We start from the raw sequence: 21,508 nt of genomic DNA on the forward strand, positions 1-21,508 counted from the left end.
TCTGCATTATCAACCTCTGAGAACTGCCACCGTATGGCGGTAGGTAAAACAGAAAAACCTGTAATGTTCTTGGGATCAGCAGGAATGAGAACAAAAAGTGGCTACTTCTGACCTGGTGACAGGTTTTTCTCCTTCGCCTCATTGGGGGACACAGACCGTAAGTGTATGCTGCTGACACTAGGTGATATAAAAAAAAGTTAGCTCCTCCCCTGCAGTATACACCCTCCTGCTGGCTCTCAGCTAACCAGTTCTTGCTTAGTGTCTGTAGGAGGCACATGGGTCTGGTTCAGACCCCAACGTTTTTATTTTATTTTTTACTTTTCTGTAAATTTTTATTTTTTAATTAACGGAGTGAAGGGGGCGGCGGATCCTTTCAAGGTTCCGATCTCCCCCGAATCATCAACAGGCGAGCACGGCGAGTATACCTCCCCGTACCCTCTCCTGCGATGTGGGAAACCATGCCTGAGCTCACTTCAAAGGCGACGGTTCCTTCGAGTCCCGATCTCCCCACACCAGCAGCAGGCGACCACATGGAGTATCACCTCCATGTATCCTCTCCTGGAGCCAGGCCCAATGCCGGACAACTGGCCCTGTCCACCCGGGGACTGAACTCCGTGGATGTACAGAGGCCCCTCTCCATGGCATCCAAGCAGCCCCCACTGTCCCACCACTGTAAAAGTGGATGGCACAAGGAGGCGGACGGTTCCTCTCCACCTCCCTAACAAACGGATGGTTGATTAAGGCTTACACCTTTATCCCTGCACCGTCCACGCTGCAAAACCTGACCTGCAGCTGAACAATAGAGTAAGCACTTTCCTCGGCGCTGAAAACCAGTCATCGCGGCGGCTCCATGCTGGGACGCGCACCCATGGTGAGTGGATCCAGTCAGCGATAGGCCTCAGCTTCCCTGTGGCCCACCTCCCTGAGGTAACGCTCCGGCCAGCTGCAAAAATTTAGCCCCCGGCTGCGGCCGATGTGTAGGCCGCAGACGAATGGGGCGACAGATCCTTTCAAGGTTCCGATCTCCCCGAACCATCAACAGGTGAGCACGGAAAGTGTCGCCTCTCCGTATCCTCTTCTGCGACGTGGGATGCCAGGCCTGGGTTGATTCTTCGGGGCGACGGGTCCCTTCAAGGGCACCGATCTCTCCCGGAAGCCGTGCCCGCACTATGACGTGCTAAGGCGGCTCCGCCTGCTTTTCTGGCACTTCTCGCCTGCCACGGGAACGCTCAATTTTCTCGCCTCACTTCTACCGCTGGTATCGCCCCCGCCGGCTGCAGAAATTTAGGCACTGGCTTGGGCCTATTCATGGAAGTTTCGAGGCTCCGCCCACATCGTGTATGTGGCTCCGCCCCCCGAATTGGCGCTTCTCGCTCTCTGCGAGATTTTTACCACCTCTGCAACTCCCGGGTCCTGCCCTGTCCACCCGGGGACCTCAACTCTGGGGATGTACAGAGGCACCCCTTTTTGGCGTCCAAGCACCCCCCTTTGCATCACCACTATTTAGCGGATGATGCAAGAAGGCAGACAATTCCTCTCCACTTCCCTGTTAAGAGGATGGTGGATCGAGGGTTCCTAATTTTCTACTTTGCACCATCAAAAGAGAGCAACGATGGCAAGAGACTTTTTTTCCTGACCTGCAGGATGCACCCCGCATTCTGCCACTTGGCAGACTAACCGGGTAGAATTTCTTGTGGTATACCTAAATTAGCAGCTGCAGTTTGGATGTACCAGACTGTTGCACAACTCTTAGGGTAGATAGACCTTAATCAGCAGGAAGAGTATAACCCATAGTATAAAACATAACTTTTACTGATATAGTTAAAATGGACAATAATAAACAATAAAAGGTGCTCACGCCGAAAACTGTGCACATTAAAAACTGGTTCAATCTCACCAATTGTAGACGTGGGATACCCACTAAGATGAAAAAGGGTCCCAGGGAGGGTCCAATACAGCAGTCAAATAAGGGGCGGGGACCTGTTCCCTACTCCCCTGTCGTGCCCCAGCAGTAACTCCTGTCCTTACAAGGACAGGCCCGAGTAAGCCCTGCTATGGACACCCCCCACCAAATACAGTGTAGACAACGCCTCCCAACGCGTTTCTTCTCCAGTCATGGAAATTCATCAGGGGAGTTTGAGAAAGTCAATGGACAGAATGTGCTCAAATGTCCATAGTGGTCAGGGTATCAGCAGTGGCTGTATCCCATCAAGATAGGTATTCAAATGTGGCCGCTCGCCACAATCAGTGAGTGAGCCGACTGTTGCACCCGCTGCCTACTTATAAAGTAAACCGTCCCGCCCACCAAGAGGGGGTTTCTTTATGATCAGTAACCGCCATAGTTAATTAATACATCTTACCGGACGATCCTGGAACGCACGCCGCGTACCTTACCCGACACACGTGCACTCTCAGCGTGTCCCACAAACCGGAAGTGTCGGCGCCATCTTGGAAAACTCACTTCCGGTGCGCCGCTGTGATTATGCGCTCCAAGAGTGGAACGCAAGCTTAATCCAGACACAGGACAGATCTAATAACGTCACACGGGTAATTAGTATACGACGTGACGCTATAGTGCGCTCAACAAAAGGAGCGTCAGCCTGATAAGAACAAAGCAAAACACACTGACGTCACAAAGGTCAGATGGCATACAGTGTGATACTCCACAAAGTGGAACGTAAGCGACAAACCAATCGGGCAACGCCACTGAAGCAGTACTAGATGCAGTCCATGTGAGTGCACAGGCTTCTAGAGATGTAATAAACGGCAATACAGAGTGTCATCTGTACCTCCCCCACATATACCATTTGATACCAGCCTACCATATATATAGAGGTGCACATACACAATCCGTAAGTGTACAGACAAGGGTGCTGCCTCACACGTGGAAAAAGGTATCATGAGGTAGATGGTTAGAGGTGTCCAAACACATTCTTATCATATATGTAGGTATAGAAGTGCCCCACTGACCGGTGATGTCCAGACGGGGGGATTTTTTCTATTGTAGAAAATACCATAACATAGTTGGCTGGAAGTGTCCAAACAAGCTAAGATTAAATTCTGTTAACTTATGACAAGATCTATATGGCTGGAAGTGTCCAGACAGTATGATATACACCAATGTATCATGCTACACAAAAGGAACTACAGGGAGTATTATGTGAGAGGTAGCACCCGTATCCGTGGCCTAAAGATGGAAATGTAAGGAAAAAAAAATATAAATAATAATCACAAACGTACGGCAATTGGAAACCAGGACGGCACTAGGTATAAGAGGTGACAATTGTCACTTAGCAGAAAGAATAATATAATAGTTGTCATACATTATAAAGTATGTCCTAAATAACATCCATATCCCTCATTACAGGAAAGCCACCCGATGTCACTGAAGAGCATTAATCCATCGGTACCAGTTTAATTCTAACGAGGGAAGCGAGGTCAGAATAGTGATCCTGCACCAACGTATTGCAAGCGTTTTGTTTATTATGTCTGGTTTGAAGACCAGCAGGTAGAGACACTGCCCACATATTCACACATAAAACAGCCAGAAATATAACCCCCCGGAGGATTAGGAGTAGAATAAGGACAAAGATTATCAGAGGAAAGGGCTATATGGTAATGGGAGAAACAACCAGGAGGAACACAGAGACATGGGAACCCCCACAGTCTATAGAAAACAGCCAAAATTGAGCTGCTCGTTGAGTCCATGGGGATGGCAGGTATCCAACAAAAATATCCACCTTGCCTCTCTTTGTAGCAACATTTTGTCAAAATTACCTCCCCTGATTGGTGGAGTAACCTTGTCAATCCCCATGAAACTCAAGACCCCGACATCTCCACCGTGATCCATGTTCACATGTCTGGCAATGGGGGTATCCCTCTGATTACGGATATCCCCCAGATGCTCACCTACCCGTCTCCTAAGTTCCCGGGTAGTCTTGCCAATATAGGAGATGCCACAGGTGCATACAGCTCGATACACCACTCCTTTAGATTTGCAATTAATAAATTCCTTTATATAGTAAGTTTTCTGTGTGTTGGTGTTGTAAAATTCTTTACCCATCTGAATTGATGCACATACAACACAATTCCCGCACCTATAGCAACCCCTGGGCCTATTTGGCAACCAGGTAGAATTCACAGGTGTGGTGAGATGGCTGTGTACCAGTCGGTCCCCTAATGTTTTACATTTTCTATAGGTGACTTGGGGCAATGTGCCCACCACCTCCTTGAGATCATCATCCATACCAAGGATACCCCAATGCTTTTTCAAAATGGCTCTAACCCACGGGGCTCCATTGTCAAATGCGCAGACCATTCTGATGATATTAGAGTCATCTCTCTCCCTGTTGCGTGGTATCAACAGGTCATTCCTGGCCCGGGTTGTAGCGTGCTGATAAGCTTCCCTCAGCACCCGATCAGGGTACCCCCTCTCTAGAAATCTAGATCTAAGGTCCCTTGCCTTAATTTTAAAGTCTGCCTCGTCTGAACAATTTCTTCTCAGGCGAAGATATTGGCCTTTTGGGATACCTTTTTTGAGGGAATACGGGTGATTACTATCCCATCTCAATACAGAATTAGTGGAGGTAGGTTTTCTAAAAATTGTGGTGTCCAGACCATCACCGCGGTTGTTTTTGGAGATCAAAATGTCTAGAAAAGGAAGACGGTCTTCCTCCATTTCAAAGGTAAACCTTAGGCCTAGGTCATTTAGGTTCAGTGATGACATGAACCTCAGGAAAGTCTCTTTCGTACCCTTCCACAAGACAAACACGTCATCTATATATCGGACCCAGAGGTCAATATAGACGGTGAATTCTTCATTGGCCTCAGTAAAGACGGTACTATCCTCCCACCAGCCCAGGAACAGGTTGGCAAAACTGGGCGCACAGGGGCTGCCCATCGCCGTGCCCCTGAGCTGGTGGAGGATTCCTCTGTCAAAGAAAAAGTAGTTGTTGTTAAGAACAAAGTCCAAAAGGGTCAACACAAATTCATTATGAGGAACAAATTGTTGTCCCCTCATCCTCAAGAAGTATTGTGTCCCCTGAATCCCGTATTTGTGTGGGAAAGAGGAATACAATGATTCCACATCAATACTTACTAAGTATGACCCTGATTCCAAGGAAATTCCCTCAAGTCTACGCAGAAGGTCCATCGTATCCCTAATGTAGGAGGGGAGTGATATCACAAATGGTCTAAGGATCTGATCTATATAGATCCCTAAATTTTGGCAGATACTGCCTATCCCTGAGACGATAGGTCTCCCCTTTAAAGGTTGAATACCTTTGTGAACCTTAGGTAGAGCGTAGAACGTGGCCATGATCGGGTGCTGAGGGAGAAGAAAATTAAATTCCTCCTGACTAACAAGGTTGTCAGCTCTAGCCTTTTGGAGAATAGCCTCTAGATCTCTCACACACCGCGCTGTTGGGTCCTGTGGTACTCTAGTATAAGTGGTCTGATCATTAAGTAGGGCAAGACACATCTCTTTGTATTTCTCCACATCCATCACAACCACATTGCCCCCTTTATCAGAGGGCTTAAATATGACCGTTTTATCTGTCTCAAGGTTGTGGAGTGCTGTAATCTGTGCTTTACTGAGATTGTGTCTTGCCCCAGTCCCCGTGAGTTGTTTAATATCCCTGATGGTCAGGTTGAGGAAGACGTCAATTGCTGAAACGTCCCCCCCCCACTGGTGCCATCCTCTTACTCGGGTTCCTCAGTTGTGTAAATGGGCCAAGACCCCTGGATGTCTGCGGCATAGTCTCCAGGTCAGCCAATAACTGAACATCCTGTACCATATCAGGAGAGATACCTAAATCAGCAGCAGTTTTTTTATCTTTTTGTTTAAAGAGTTTATGCCACCTCAATCTCCTGACAAACAAGTGCAAATCTTTTATCACATCAAATAATACAAAATCAGAGGTAGGTACAAAGGAGAGTCCTTTAGACAGAACTGACATTTCAATAGAGTCCAGGTGTCTTTTGGACAAATTAATGACCTGTGGAGCTATTCCCTGTTGTACGTGTTGTAGCTCCTTAATTGGTAGGGACGGTCTAAAAAAACAGGCCTAGAGGTGGAGGGATGATATCTCCCTCCTCTTTGATAGCCTCTATTTTTGCCCCGTTGGCGTCCTCTCGACGACCCGGCTCTACCCTCCGTGTCAGATATATCAGTTTCTGTGGAGGAGAATTCCGTCTCTCTGTCAGCCCTCTCCTGGCGTTCTCCCACAATTTGATAGATTTTATTATCCTTAAAGTCTTGTAAGTCTCTAAGATATTGTTATGCTTCCTTTCCTTTAGGTTATACTGAAACTTCTCAATTGTGTTCTGCAACTGACTCTCCTTTGTAACGAAGTCACTTTCTGTGCTAAATTTCTTGGTAATCTCAATATGTTCCTTAAGTTTTTGATTAAGTCTCTCCAAATTAGCCCTTTCCTCACTGACCAATATCTGCATAAGCCTAAGAGAACTAGACGTAGCCTCCTTCTCCTCATCCTTCTCCCACAAACTCATTAATTGTTACCGTCTTTACTGAGGCCAATGAAGAATTCACCGTCTATATTGACCTCTGGGTCCGATATATAGACGACGTGTTTGTCTTGTGGAAGGGTACGAAAGAGACTTTCCTGAGGTTCATGTCATCACTGAACCTAAATGACCTAGGCCTAAGGTTTACCTTTGAAATGGAGGAAGACCGTCTTCCTTTTCTAGACATTTTGATCTCCAAAAACAACCGAGGTGATGGTCTGGACACCACAATTTTTAGAAAACCTACCTCCACTAATTCTGTATTGAGATGGGATAGTAATCACCCGTATTCCCTCAAAAAAGGTATCCCAAAAGGCCAATATCTTCGCCTGAGAAGAAATTGTTCCGACGAGGCAGACTTTAAAATTAAGGCAAGGGACCTTAGATCTAGATTTCTAGAGAGGGGGTACCCTGATCGGGTGCTGAGGGAAGCTTATCAGCACGCTACAACCCGGGCCAGGAATGACCTGTTGATACCACGCAACAGGGAGAGAGATGACTCTAATATCATAAGAATGGTCTGCGCATTTGACAATGGAGCCCCGTGGGTTAGAGCCATTTTGAAAAAGCATTGGGGTATCCTTGGTATGGATGATGATCTCAAGGAGGTGGTGGGCACATTGCCCCAAGTCACCTATAGAAAATGTAAAACATTAGGGGACCGACTGGTACACAGCCATCTCACCACACCTGTGAATTCTACCTGGTTGCCAAATAGGCCCAGGGGTTGCTATAGGTGCGGGAATTGTGTTGTATGTGCATCAATTCAGATGGGTAAAGAATTTTACAACACCAACACACAGAAAACTTACTATATAAAGGAATTTATTAATTGCAAATCTAAAGGAGTGGTGTATCGAGCTGTATGCACCTGTGGCATCTCCTATATTGGCAAGACTACCCGGGAACTTAGGAGACGGGTAGGTGAGCATCTGGGGGATATCCGTAATCAGAGGGATACCCCCATTGCCAGACATGTGAACATGGATCACGGTGGAGATGTCGGGGTCTTGAGTTTCATGGGGATTGACAAGGTTACTCCACCAATCAGGGGAGGTGATTTTGACAAAATGTTGCTACAAAGAGAGGCAAGGTGGATATTTTTGTTGGATACCTGCCATCCCCATGGACTCAACGAGCAGCTCAATTTTGGCTGTTTTCTATAGACTGTGGGGGTTCCCATGTCTCTGTGTTCCTCCTGGTTGTTTCTCCCATTACCATATAGCCCTTTCCTCTGATAATCTTTGTCCTTATTCTACTCCTAATCCTCCGGGGGGTTATATTTCTGGCTGTTTTATGTGTGAATATGTGGGCAGTGTCTCTACCTGCTGGTCTTCAAACCAGACATAATAAACAAAACGCTTGCAATACGTTGGTGCAGGATCACTATTCTGACCTCGCTTCCCTCGTTAGAATTAAACTGGTACCGATGGATTAATGCTCTTCAGTGACATCGGGTGACTTTCCGGTAATGAGGGATATGGATGTTATTTAGGACATACTTTATAATGTATGACAACTATTATATTATTCTTGCTGCTAAGTGACAATTGTCACCTCTTATACCTAGTGCCGTCCTGGTTTCCAATTGCCGTACGTTTGTGATTATTATTTATATTTTTTTTTCCTTACATTTCCATCTTTAGGCCACGGATACGGGTGCTACCTCTCACATAATACTCCCTGTAGTTCCTTTTGTGTAGCATGATACATTGGTGTATATCATACTGTCTGGACACTTCCAGCCATATAGATCTTGTCATAAGTTAACAGAATTTAATCTTAGCTTGTTTGGACACTTCCAGCCAACTATGTTATGGTATTTTCTACAATAGAAAAAATCCCCCCGTCTGGACATCACCGGTCAGTGGGGCACTTCTATACCTACATATATGATAAGAATGTGTTTGGACACCTCTAACCATCTACCTCATGATACCTTTTTCCACGTGTGAGGCAGCACCCTTGTCTGTACACTTACGGATTGTGTATGTGCACCTCTATATATATGGTAGGCTGGTATCAAATGGTATATGTGGGGGAGGTACAGATGACACTCTGTATTGCCGTTTATTACATCTCTAGAAGCCTGTGCACTCACATGGACTGCATCTAGTACTGCTTCAGTGGCGTTGCCCGATTGGTTTGTCGCTTACGTTCCACTTTGTGGAGTATCACACTGTATGCCATCTGACCTTTGTGACGTCAGTGTGTTTTGCTTTGTTCTTATCAGGCTGACGCTCCTTTTGTTGAGCGCACTATAGCGTCACGTTGTATACTAATTACCCGTGTGACGTTATTAGATCTGTCCTGTGTCTGGATTAAGCTTGCGTTCCACTCTTGGAGCGCATAATCACAGCGGCGCACCGGAAGTGAGTTTTCCAAGATGGCGCCGACACTTCCGGTTTGTGGGACACGCTGAGAGTGCACGTGTGTCGGGTAAGGTACCCGGCGTGCGTTCCAGGATCGTCCGGTAAGATGTATTAATTAACTATGGCGGTTACTGATCATAAAGAAACCCCCTCTTGGTGGGCGGGACGGTTTACTTTATAAGTAGGCAGCGGGTGCAACAGTCGGCTCACTCACTGATTGTGGCGAGCGGCCACATTTGAATACCTATCTTGATGGGATACAGCCACTGCTGATACCCTGACCACTATGGACATTTGAGCACATTCTGTCCATTGACTTTCTCAAACTCCCCTGATGAATTTCCATGACTGGAGAAGAAACGCGTTGGGAGGCGTTGTCTACACTGTATTTGGTGGGGGGTGTCCATAGCAGGGCTTACTCGGGCCTGTCCTTGTAAGGACAGGAGTTACTGCTGGGGCACGACAGGGGAGTAGGGAACAGGTCCCCGCCCCTTATTTGACTGCTGTATTGGACCCTCCCTGGGACCCTTTTTCATCTTAGTGGGTATCCCACGTCTACAATTGGTGAGATTGAACCAGTTTTTAATGTGCACAGTTTTCGGCGTGAGCACCTTTTATTGTTTATTATTGTCCATTTTAACTATATCAGTAAAAGTTATGTTTTATACTATGGGTTATACTCTTCCTGCTGATTAAGGTCTATCTACCCTAAGAGTTGTACAACAGTCTGGTACATCCAAACTGCAGCTGCTAATTTAACTCTTTAGTTTTGGTATGGCTGGTTTTTTGGCGGCAGGGCCAGACACTGATTTATGGCTGACAGAAGCCAGGGACATTTTCTCAGACTTTAAAATTAAGGCAAGGGACCTTAGATCTAGATTTCTAGAGAGGGGGTACCCTGATCGGGTGCTGAGGGAAGCTTATCAGCACGCTACAACCCGGGCCAGGAATGACCTGTTGATACCACGCAACAGGGAGAGAGATGACTCTAATATCATAAGAATGGTCTGCGCATTTGACAATGGAGCCCCGTGGGTTAGAGCCATTTTGAAAAAGCATTGGGGTATCCTTGGTATGGATGATGATCTCAAGGAGGTGGTGGGCACATTGCCCCAAGTCACCTATAGAAAATGTAAAACATTAGGGGACCGACTGGTACACAGCCATCTCACCACACCTGTGAATTCTACCTGGTTGCCAAATAGGCCCAGGGGTTGCTATAGGTGCGGGAATTGTGTTGTATGTGCATCAATTCAGATGGGTAAAGAATTTTACAACACCAACACACAGAAAACTTACTATATAAAGGAATTTATTAATTGCAAATCTAAAGGAGTGGTGTATCGAGCTGTATGCACCTGTGGCATCTCCTATATTGGCAAGACTACCCGGGAACTTAGGAGACGGGTAGGTGAGCATCTGGGGGATATCCGTAATCAGAGGGATACCCCCATTGCCAGACATGTGAACATGGATCACGGTGGAAATGTCGGGGTCTTGAGTTTCATGGGGATTGACAAGGTTACTCCACCAATCAGGGGAGGTGATTTTGACAAAATGTTGCTACAAAGAGAGGCAAGGTGGATATTTTTGTTGGATACCTGCCATCCCCATGGACTCAACGAGCAGCTCAATTTTGGCTGTTTTCTATAGACTGTGGGGGTTCCCATGTCTCTGTGTTCCTCCTGGTTGTTTCTCCCATTACCATATAGCCCTTTCCTCTGATAATCTTTGTCCTTATTCTACTCCTAATCCTCCGGGGGGTTATATTTCTGGCTGTATTATGTGTGAATATGTGGGCAGTGTCTCTACCTGCTGGTCTTCAAACCAGACATAATAAACAAAACGCTTGCAATACGTTGGTGCAGGATCACTATTCTGACCTCGCTTCCCTCGTTAGAATTAAACTGGTACCGATGGATTAATGCTCTTCAGTGACATCGGGTGACTTTCCGGTAATGAGGGATATGGATGTTATTTAGGACATACTTTATAATGTATGACAACTATTATATTATTCTTGCTGCTAAGTGACAATTGTCACCTCTTATACCTAGTGCCGTCCTGGTTTCCAATTGCCGTACGTTTGTGATTATTATTTATATATTTTTTTCCTTACATTTCCATCTTTAGGCCACGGATACGGGTGCTACCTCTCACATAATACTCCCTGTAGTTCCTTTTGTGTAGCATGATACATTGGTGTATATCATACTGTCTGGACACTTCCAGCCATATAGATCTTGTCATAAGTTAACAGAATTTAATCTTAGCTTGTTTGGACACTTCCAGCCAACTATGTTATGGTATTTTCTACAATAGAAAAAATCCCCCCGTCTGGACATCACCGGTCAGTGGGGCACTTCTATAACTACATATATGATAAGAATGTGTTTGGACACCTCTAACCATCTACCTCATGATACCTTTTTCCACGTGTGAAGCAGCACCCTTGTCTGTACACTTACGGATTGTGTATGTGCACCTCTATATATATGGTAGGCTGGTATCAAATGGTATATGTGGGGGAGGTACAGATGACACTCTGTATTGCCGTTTATTACATCTCTAGAAGCCTGTGCACTCACATGGACTGCATCTAGTACTGCTTCAGTGGCGTTGCCCGATTGGTTTGTCGCTTACGTTCCACTTTGTGGAGTATCACACTGTATGCCATCTGACCTTTGTGACGTCAGTGTGTTTTGCTTTGTTCTTATCAGGCTGACGCTCCTTTTGTTGAGCGCACTATAGCGTCACGTCGTATACTAATTACCCGTGTGACGTTATTAGATCTGTCCTGTGTCTGGATTAAGCTTGCGTTCCACTCTTGGAGCGCATAATCACAGCGGCGCACCGGAAGTGAGTTTTCCAAGATGGCGCCGACACTTCCGGTTTGTGGGACACGCTAAGAGTGCACGTGTGTCGGGTAAGGTACCCGGCGTGCGTTCCAGGATCGTCCGGTAAGATGTATTAATTAACTACGGCGGTTACTGATCATAAAGAAACCCCCTCTTGGTGGGCGGGACGGTTTACTTTATAAGTAGGCAGCGGGTGCAACAGTCGGCTCACTCACTGATTGTGGCGAGCGGCCACATTTGAATACCTATCTTGATGGGATACAGCCACTGCTGATACCCTGACCACTATGGACATTTGAGCACATTCTGTCCATTGACTTTCTCAAACTCCCCTGATGAATTTCCATGACTGGAGAAGAAACGCGTTGGGAGGCGTTGTCTACACTGTATTTGGTGGGGGGTGTCCATAGCAGGGCTTACTCGGGCCTGTCCTTGTAAGGACAGGAGTTACTGCTGGGGCACGACAGGGGAGTAGGGAACAGGTCCCCGCCCCTTATTTGACTGCTGTATTGGACCCTCCCTGGGACCCTTTTTCATCTTAGTGGGTATCCCACGTCTACAATTGGTGAGATTGAACCAGTTTTTAATGTGCACAGTTTTCGGCGTGAGCACCTTTTATTGTTTATTATTGTCCATTTTAACTATATCAGTAAAAGTTATGTTTTATACTATGGGTTATACTCTTCCTTGTGGTATACCTACCAGTATCCCTGCCCGATGTATCATCAATTAAAAATACCATGGACTGTAGGATATCAAATCTTGTTCGTTCCGTCTTGTGGCTTCGGGTTCAGCGCTCTACCCTTCCTTAGCCGCCACATGGGTTGCTTGAGCAATGGTCTCCTGGTCGGAGTCCTTAACTAACTACTTCGATTCACACAAGAAACCTTTCCCTGAAGACAGTACAGCTGGCCAATCAAATCTTCTGAGCGGGAGACTAACAAGGGATCGTATTTTTTTCTACAGACCCAACCAGCAGTGGAAGGGTTGTCCAGAACAGTCTAGATCTAAGGGATCTTGGTTCCAAAAAAGGGGAAGGAAAAGTAAGACTAATCCCGGACCTCAAACTTCGAACAACCTTTGACAAGGTCCTCCTTTTTCGGATGGAGTTCCTTCGCTCAGCCATTACTTCAACAGATAAAGGTGGAGTTACTTGCATCCATCGACATTCGGGTTTCTTACCCTCACTTTCCTATTTTTCCCCTCTACAAAAATCCCTTTGCCTTTCCATTCGCGAACAGCATTTTCAAGTCACGACCTTGCCCTTCGGCCTGGCTACCGCACCCAGAGTGTTCGCAAGGATCATTTTACTTTTTGCATGCTTCAATAGTCTCCATAGGAGACTAGAAGCTGCAGTTGTCCGATCGCCTCTGCTACATACAGGCAATGATCAGAAATGCTCACTTGCTATGAGCGCCGCCCAGCGCAATCCTGCAATGACAACCACAGGGGTCTCCTGCAGACCCCGGTTTGTCATGTCAACCCATCGGCAACCTGCGGTCATGTGACATGGGCGCCGATGGGCGGGAATAGTGACACGCTTCTGGCGCGATCACATTAAATGCCGTTGTCAGAGATTGATGGCGGCATTTAATGGGTTAACAGCTGCGGGTGGATCACGATTCCACCCACGGCTGTTAGGGGCACATGTTAGCTGTTCAAAACAACTGACATGTGCCGGGAAAGATGTGGGCTCAGCGCTGGAGTCTACATCAAAGGGAGGGACACGACATGCGCAGCACAGATATGGCGCATTTCGTGAAGGGGTTAAGCTGGATATACATATTGTTTTGTTTCCAGACAATATGGCAGTGTAACAGGCTACTGATGACACAACGAGCAAGTCAAATGCTCATTCATAAGGTGACATGATTTCTAAGCATGATCGTCAGCATTTTTTGCACAGGACAATGTGCTGCTGAGAACAATTGCACTCTATAATTACAGTAGAATCTGCTAGTATTCTATAGGTACGGAAGTGCCAACAACGCGCAAGGTCATTAAACAACCACAAATCAGCAAACAAGAAGTCGCTCGGCACATGTTTATCGTTGCAAGTAGGGGGGTGTAAGCCTGCTCTTATTGTTGGCATTGCCTCTGCACACAGCAGGAATGATAAGCTACACTCACTGACAATTCGGCAGTCACAGAAAGTATTGGGGGACACCTGCAGTTATACACTGTCTAATCGTTGGTCCCTGGGGTACAAATCCTGGAAAAGCCAAACTCCATCACCACCTCCTCTGACAAATACCATAAATGTGGCAACATGCTATTACACTTGCCACACATGCCACCACACACCATAAGGCCTCTTTATGGCATTGCCTATGTGGTCTCCAGACTAACCTCCGGATATTATTGCGTTCAAGACAAAAATGTGACTCAACGCTCAAAAGGATAGACCTCCTTATCCTTCATGCTTTTCACCATGATAGCCTTGGAGAGTGGTGGCGTGAGCTCAATGAAGAGGGTGTAATGATGGAATATCACACCACTGGATTATGATGTTGAGTGCCATAATGTACTGGAACCGGACCCCTCCAGTCTTCATTCCAGGCACACTCAGAGCTCATCGTTTCATTGACTTGGTCATGGAAACAGTCATACGGCCATTTCTCCAAAGTGACCCAGAAGCACATTTGGGATATCATTGTTTTGCAAATGGAAAGGAGCTATCAGCAGCGGATCTTGATGATTTGCCCAAATGCATTCAGCACGGCAAAACATTCCTCATACAACCATTAATAACCTCACTGGTAGTAGCCAAGGCTGAAAGTGCGGGGATTTCTGCATGTGGCGCTCATACACAATACCTGAATAAATCGAGATATTTTGAAAATGTTGTTTCCATTTTTTTCCAACATATCATTATCACATGTTTATCCATTGTGTCATTTCTATAATTCCATGACTTTTCCTTCTTGGCGCTGCAATTTCAATGTTGACGAGTGTAATTTTGCTAATTACTTTCAGTAAGTGACAATGATATTTTTTTACAAGTACTTTTATATAAAATATGATAGTTGTTCTTGTGAATACTCTTTTCATTACATTTTTCTTGTTGATATCTTTCTTCCATATGATTTTTATATTTACTATGGTGAACTACTCCGTGTGAATACACTTAGAAATATGACTTGCATAAGATTATGTATCACTTTCTTGTTAGAATTATCTCTGATTGCCAAAGTGTTTTCTTTCTATTTGGTTTCCCTGAAATACGAAATTTTATTTAAAATGTTCAATAAAAATTACAGTTTGTAATGAGACAAAACTAATGTCATCTCTTTGGACAGTTTACTGGCAAAACTACGAAGGGCTGGAGACCCTACCTGGGCACCTACAAGTAACCTTCCAGAGTGCCGTGTTTTTCTACATATGATACTGGCAAAACTACAACAGCCAGCATTCGCTGACAGCTTCTGGTCATAGTGTAGAGACCACTGCATTAGACATGTATCACATAACTACTTTTTAAATTGGTTGTCAGATGAAAACAAGTTATCACCTATAAACTTGCCGATCGTGGGATCAGCAAAAAGAGCAACTGTTAACCCCATTAGAATAAAGCAGCAGTACGTACGGCCAACTAATGCTTCATTCATTTCCTCTAGGGCTGCCGAGCCCTGCACTCTGCTTTTTCCGACAGCTCAATAGAGAATGAATGAGTGACAGTCGGGCATCCAACCTGCTCTCTTGTCTAACGGGGATAAAAGGGTCCCACGGGGGTAAAAATTCCCCTTTTTGCCGATAGGTGCAAGCCTCAAAAGTAGGACCCCCATCGATCAGCAAGTTATCAAGTATTGGACGGATAGGCGATAACTTGTTTTCACCAGACAACTCCTTCATTCAGTGCTTTGTGTGCACAACACATGCTGAAAAATGGTAATACCAATGCAGTATTTTACATACACAACCTACCTTGCTAATAAAGGATCTGAGTGATGCAAAGACATGTTTTAAACAGATTTCTGATTGTCCATTTTTCAGAAATGCCAAGAAGATATCGAAAACTTTCTTCATCAGTGGGTTCTGACAATCTGAATTAAGGAGCTGCGCCTATATGAAGTGAAGAAACAAGAACGTACAGATAATTGAAATTGAATGGGAACCTGAATTTTCTGACAAACGTTTAATCTGATTAATATATTAGCAGTTGGAGTTCCTTTTTTTTGCATTTAGTTCAAAATGCGACACAGACATAAAGTCAAAGCATAAAAATCTGCAATAACTAGAGTAATATTAGCAGCTTACTGTTATAGCTTGCACGTAAAGGGTAATTCCCATCTTCATAGACTGATAGTGTCACACAGTTTATGTAAAGGTGCAAGCTGAATTTAGATTTGCACTATATTTTTTGACAATTTCTGGCACAAAGTTTTTCTTGTACGGATTAATTGTCCCAAATATTGCTCTGTAAAAGTTGGCAATTATATCTCTACAAACATGCTTCTTACACAAAATCCATCACTTCTTTATTCATTAAGAACTGTTCTTAGGTTAAATTCCCATGATGAGTTTTTGACGCTGCACAATTTCTCTCTGAAAAAAATGCAGCTTCTTACCGTTCCACCAAAGTGGATTGGATTTATAGAAATCTCCTGCCCGCTGTGCTTTTATTTTACTCAGTGCAAACTGGTGTATAAAATGCGCAAATTGTACACACAGACAGAAAGAGCCACTCCAAAATACCGCACACCACTGTATGAATATATATAAAAAGGCAAACTTTTATTGATCAGAAAAGGTAAAAACACTTTAAAAATACATGTAAAGATCTAGATCCCCAGTGATCCTGCCAGAGTCATAGAGGTCATCAAAAAATATATATATGTCCAAACAATGAATACAATGTATATAATGTCATCTCAGGATAATGACCTCACATGTGGAAATAAGCCGGATTACTCACCGGTAATGCTCTTTTAGTGAGTCCACGACAGCACCCTACTGGAGAGAGGGATCCGCCCCGCAGGAACAGGAAACCTATTGAGAAATAAATGGGGGCGGTCCGCCTCTCCTCCTCAGTTTTGATTTCAGAGTACCCGGAGGACCGCCAGTATTAGGCAAATATCATTTATTTCATTGTTTAAACTTATTTGCTTATGATTAAAAGGATTTTACTCAAATAATATGTATTATATTAATCTAGGGAGGGATGTAAGAGGGTGCTGTCGTGGACTCACTAAAAGAGCATTACCGGTGAGTAATCCGGCTTTTTACTCTTCGCCACGACAGCACCCTACTGGAGATCTTTCAGAGACCATCACCTAGGGAGGGGACCACCGTGCTGAGGACAGTCCTGCCAAAGTCTAGGTCAGAAGTTGACGATAGGTCTAGCCTATAGTGGTTATAAAAAGTAGAAGGATTTGACCACGTTGCCGCCTTACATATAGTTTCAATCGGGACGTCTCCCCTCTCTGCCCAGGAGGATGCCATCGCTCTGGTAGAGTGTGCCGTTATGCCTTCCGGAGGGTTTTCTTTCCTCGCGGAGTAAGCCAGTCTGATAGCCTCTCTGATCCACCGGGATAAGGTGCTTTTTGTTACTCCATGACCCTTCTTGATGCCCTGGAAGGAAATAAACAGAGCCCTACTCTGTCGCCAGCTGCTGGTCTTTTCAATGTATTTTAACACTACTCTTTTAACGTCTAGAGTGTGATATTTTTGTTCTTCAGGAGTGGATGGATTACTGAAGAAAGTGGGCAAGATTATTTCTTGTGACCTGTGGAATTTTTTTGCTACTTTGGGCAGGTAGGAAGGGTCTGGTTTAAGAATTAACTTATCCTGAAAGGTTAACAAAAAAGGTGGATCTATAGAGAGTGCTTGGATGTCACTGATTCTCCTAGCTGAAGTCAGTGCTACCAAGAGGGCCGTTTTTAGTGATAGACATTTAATTGGTATTGAGTCTATTGGCTCGAATGGAGAGTCTGTTAGGGCTTGTAAGACTAAATTTAAATCCCAGGGTGGAATCCTAGGTATGTTAACTGGATTCATTCTTTCGCAGGCCGTAATAAATCTGGATACCCATCTATCCCCCGCGATGTTATGGCCATAGAGGGCTCCTAGTGCTGAAACATGAACCTTTAAGGTGTTTACAGTTAGACCTAGTTCTCTCCCTTTTTGAAGAAACTCCAGGATAGAATGTATCGGAATTTCTGATGTGTCGGTAGATGTATGGAATTGAAAAAATTTTCTCCATACTCTTGTATAGATTTTTGTGGTGGAGGGTTTTCTACTATGGAGAAGCGTATCAATTAAACCCCCCGAGAATCCTCTCGATCTTAACCAGGGTGGATAAAAATCAATGTTTTTTTTAAAAAAATCAAAAAAATCTGATTTTTTTAATTTAAATCGGATTTTTTTGATTTAAAACGGATTTTTTTCAATAAACTGCTTTTTGAGGAAAATATTTTACCATCCAAAGGTTCTTCCATCATGAGATAAAGCTGAGTTGTTTAACTCAGTAGAATAAAGGCTGTATATGTGTAACATTCAAAATGCCATGCTCTTCCAGAGGTTTCTGTAGGATGCTGACTATCCAACAAGTTTGGGCATGTCAACTGAATGGAAAAAGAAACTAAACCAAAAGTGAAACCAAGCTAGAAGTGTGGAATTAAAGGGGCAGTATGAACAAAATGTGGAGGCTATTAATAGTTTATACAATTAAGACATGCTGCTTTTAAACACCTACCTATTGCCATATAGTAAAACAAAAAAGATTTTTACTTACTTTGGGGTCCCCCCCTCACCCTGGCGTTAGATCGTTGCCCCTAGTTTCGTCCGTGTAACTATGGGCGCACATGCGCACTGCTCTCACTTCTCATTTTAATCGTGATTTATATTAAAAAAACCTTTTGATTTAAATCAGTGATTTAAATCATGATTAAAATCATGATTTAAATCGATCCGATTTAAATAGAAAAAAATCTTTTGATTTAAATCGTGATTTAAATCATGATTTAAATCGGCGTGATTTAAATCAATCCACCCTGATCTTAACATCTGCCTCTCAAGTTCCAGGCCGTCAGGTGGAGATTGTCCACCTGAGGGTGGAAAAACGGACCCTGGAAGAGAAGGTTGGGCGTTGAGGGGAGGACCCAAGGATCTGAGACCGACATGGTCTGTAACCATGAGAACCATGGTCTCTTGGGCCAGAATGGAGCTATCAGTACAACTCTCGCCCCTTCTTCCCTGATTTTGCGTATAACTTGAGGTAGCAATATGATCGGAGGAAACGCGTACGCCAGACTGAACTGCCAAGGGGCTTGGAGAGCGTCCAGAATGTCTGGATGATCCGCTGGAGATAGAGAAGCAAATCTCCGGACTTTTCTGTTTTTCCTTGTGGCGAAAAGATCTATCTGAGGACGGCCCCAAAGAGATATTATGTCCAGAAATATTTGCTGGTTTAGACACCACTCTCCTTGCCTCAGGGTGTGTCTGCTTAAGAAGTCCGCCTGCTGATTGCTTGCTCCCCTTATGTGCAATGCAGTAAGGGATGTTAGGTGACTTTCTGCTAGATTTAAGATTTCCGTAGCAGAAGACATCAGAGTCTCTGATCGCGTACCTCCTTGCCGGTTTAGATACGCCACCGTGGTGGTGTTGTCGGACAGGACTCTGACGTCTTTCCCCCGAATCTGTGGGAGGAAATGGTATAAGGCGTATTTTACAGCATTCAGTTCTTTAAAGTTAGAGGAGCTGCAATTTTCTTCCATGCTCCATGATCCCTGGCAATAATCGTTCCCCATATGAGCGCCCCATCCATGAGGACTGGCGTCAGTGGTTATGGTGTGAGATGGCGTTATTACCCATGGAACCCCACTCAACAAATGGTTTGAGTCTAGCCACCACTCTAAGGAAGTTAAAACCTCCTGAGATAAGGTTATTTTTGTATTTAGGTGACCAAATAACCGTCTATCCTCTTGTAATATTTGATGTTGTAGTACTCGAGTATGGTGTTGAGCCCATCTTACTGCTGGTATACAAGAGATAAGAGACCCTAATAACGACATAGCTTGTCTTAGGGATATACGAGGATTATTTATTGCGGCTAGGACTTTGTGTCTAATCAGTAGGATTTTTACCTGCGGCAGGAGACACTTTTGAGATATGGAGTCTAACTGGAACCCCAAGAATGCCTGACGGGAAAGCGGAGTGAGTCTGGATTTGTCGGTATTGATTATCCAGCCCAGGTCCTGTAGAGAGGAAATTGCGTGAGCTAAACGATCAGCACATTGAGTAACTGAATTTCCTATTACCAAAAAGTCATCCAGATAGGGCACAATCAAAGTTTCCTTCTGGCGTAGGTATGCCATCACCTCTAGCATTATCTTGGTGAAGATCCTCGGCGCTGTTGAGAGGCCGAAGGGTAAGGCCGCATACTGGAAGTGACGAACCTCGTTGTTGATTTTTACCGCCACTCTGAGGAATTTTTGGTATCTGTTATGAATGGGGAGATGATAGTAAGCATCCTTTAGATCAATGCCCCCCATCATACAGTTTGGGAAGAGGAGTTTTATGGTGGACCTAATGGACTCCATTTTAAATGTATAATTTTCAATGAATGAATTGAGTTTTTTAAGGTTTATGATGGTTCTGAAAGAACCGTCGGGCTTAGAGATTAGGAATAGGGGAGAATAGAATCCCCTACCCTCCTGTCCCACCGGCACTTGGACTAGGACCCGTTTTGATATTAGGGTTTGAATTTCAAGCTCTAAAGCCTGTTGCTGTATAGGCGAGCTGAGAGTTGTTATAATATAAGACTCGTGGGGCACACGAGAGAATTTTAATTTAATTCCATCTCGGACGATATTTAAAACCCACGAGCTAGATGTTATCTTCTCCCATTGGGTGGTGAAAAATTTAAGTCTGCCCCCAACTGGTATGTCCTCAGTATTTGTCTTTTGGGGGGTTGGGTCTTCTAAACATGGTACCTCTCTGCTTGTCGTCCTTAGGGGTCCATGTTGTAGACCTATCCGTTTGCCTCCTTTTGCCAAACGGCCTCCTCTTAAAGGCTCTCCTGTAAAACGGAATAGAGGTTTCAGGAAAAGCTTTCTTCCTGTCCTTTGCCTTTTTGAGTATCTCATCTAAGGTTTTACCAAAGAGGTACTCACCCTCACATGGGATTGCGCATATTTTAGATTTAGATTGCGCGTCCCCTTTCCAACTGTTCATCCATAGGGCTCTTCTTGCGTTATTTACAAGGCCCGCAGATCTTGCTGCTAAACGGAGTGAGTCGGCGGAGGCGTCTGCCAGAAAGGCCGCTGCTCCTCGTATTAAAGGGATGGCTGCCCTTAGTTTTTCCCTCGAGCTTTTCTTTTCAATTTGCTGGTCTAACTGATCAATCCAGATGATCATTGACCGGGCCGCGCAAGTGCTGGCTACTGCAGGTTTGAATATTCCTGTAGCCGCTTCCCAGGAACGTTTAAGGGATGATTCAGCCTTACGATCCAAAGGATCGACCAATAGTCCCGCATCCTCCACAGGTAGAGTGGATTGTTTGGAGGTAGAGGCTACAGCTGCGTCGACCTTAGGGACTTTGGTCCAAGTAAGAAGCTCCTCGTCACTAAACGGATATTTACGTTTTGACGCTGAGGGTAGAAAGCCTCTCTGATCTTGCTTCTCCCACTCTCTTTTAATTAATGTTTTCACTGCTGGTATAACCGGAAAACATCTCCTCTTTCTGTCTGCCAAACCCGCGAACATTATTTCTTGCGCGGTTTGCGCACCCTTAGACTCCTCACACCCCATGGT

The 21,508-nt window shown here is 44.7% G+C and overlaps 1 protein-coding gene across 5 annotated transcripts in view; it reads right to left on the reverse strand.

Moving 5' to 3' along the window:
* The window catches only part of DOCK11 (dedicator of cytokinesis 11), a 395,594-nt gene that overhangs the window by 133,707 nt on the left and 240,379 nt on the right, over nucleotides 1-21,508 (reverse strand). For all 5 annotated transcript variants that reach the window (XM_077285361.1, XM_077285359.1, XM_077285358.1 and 2 more), the window contains one exon: nucleotides 15,680-15,817. In XM_077285361.1, coding sequence (XP_077141476.1) covers nucleotides 15,680-15,817 — 138 coding nt within the window. The remainder of the gene's footprint in view (nucleotides 1-15,679; nucleotides 15,818-21,508) is intronic.

This window comes from Ranitomeya variabilis, chromosome 2 (assembly GCF_051348905.1).
Source record: "Ranitomeya variabilis isolate aRanVar5 chromosome 2, aRanVar5.hap1, whole genome shotgun sequence".
Lineage (NCBI taxonomy): Eukaryota > Metazoa > Chordata > Amphibia > Anura > Dendrobatidae > Ranitomeya > Ranitomeya variabilis.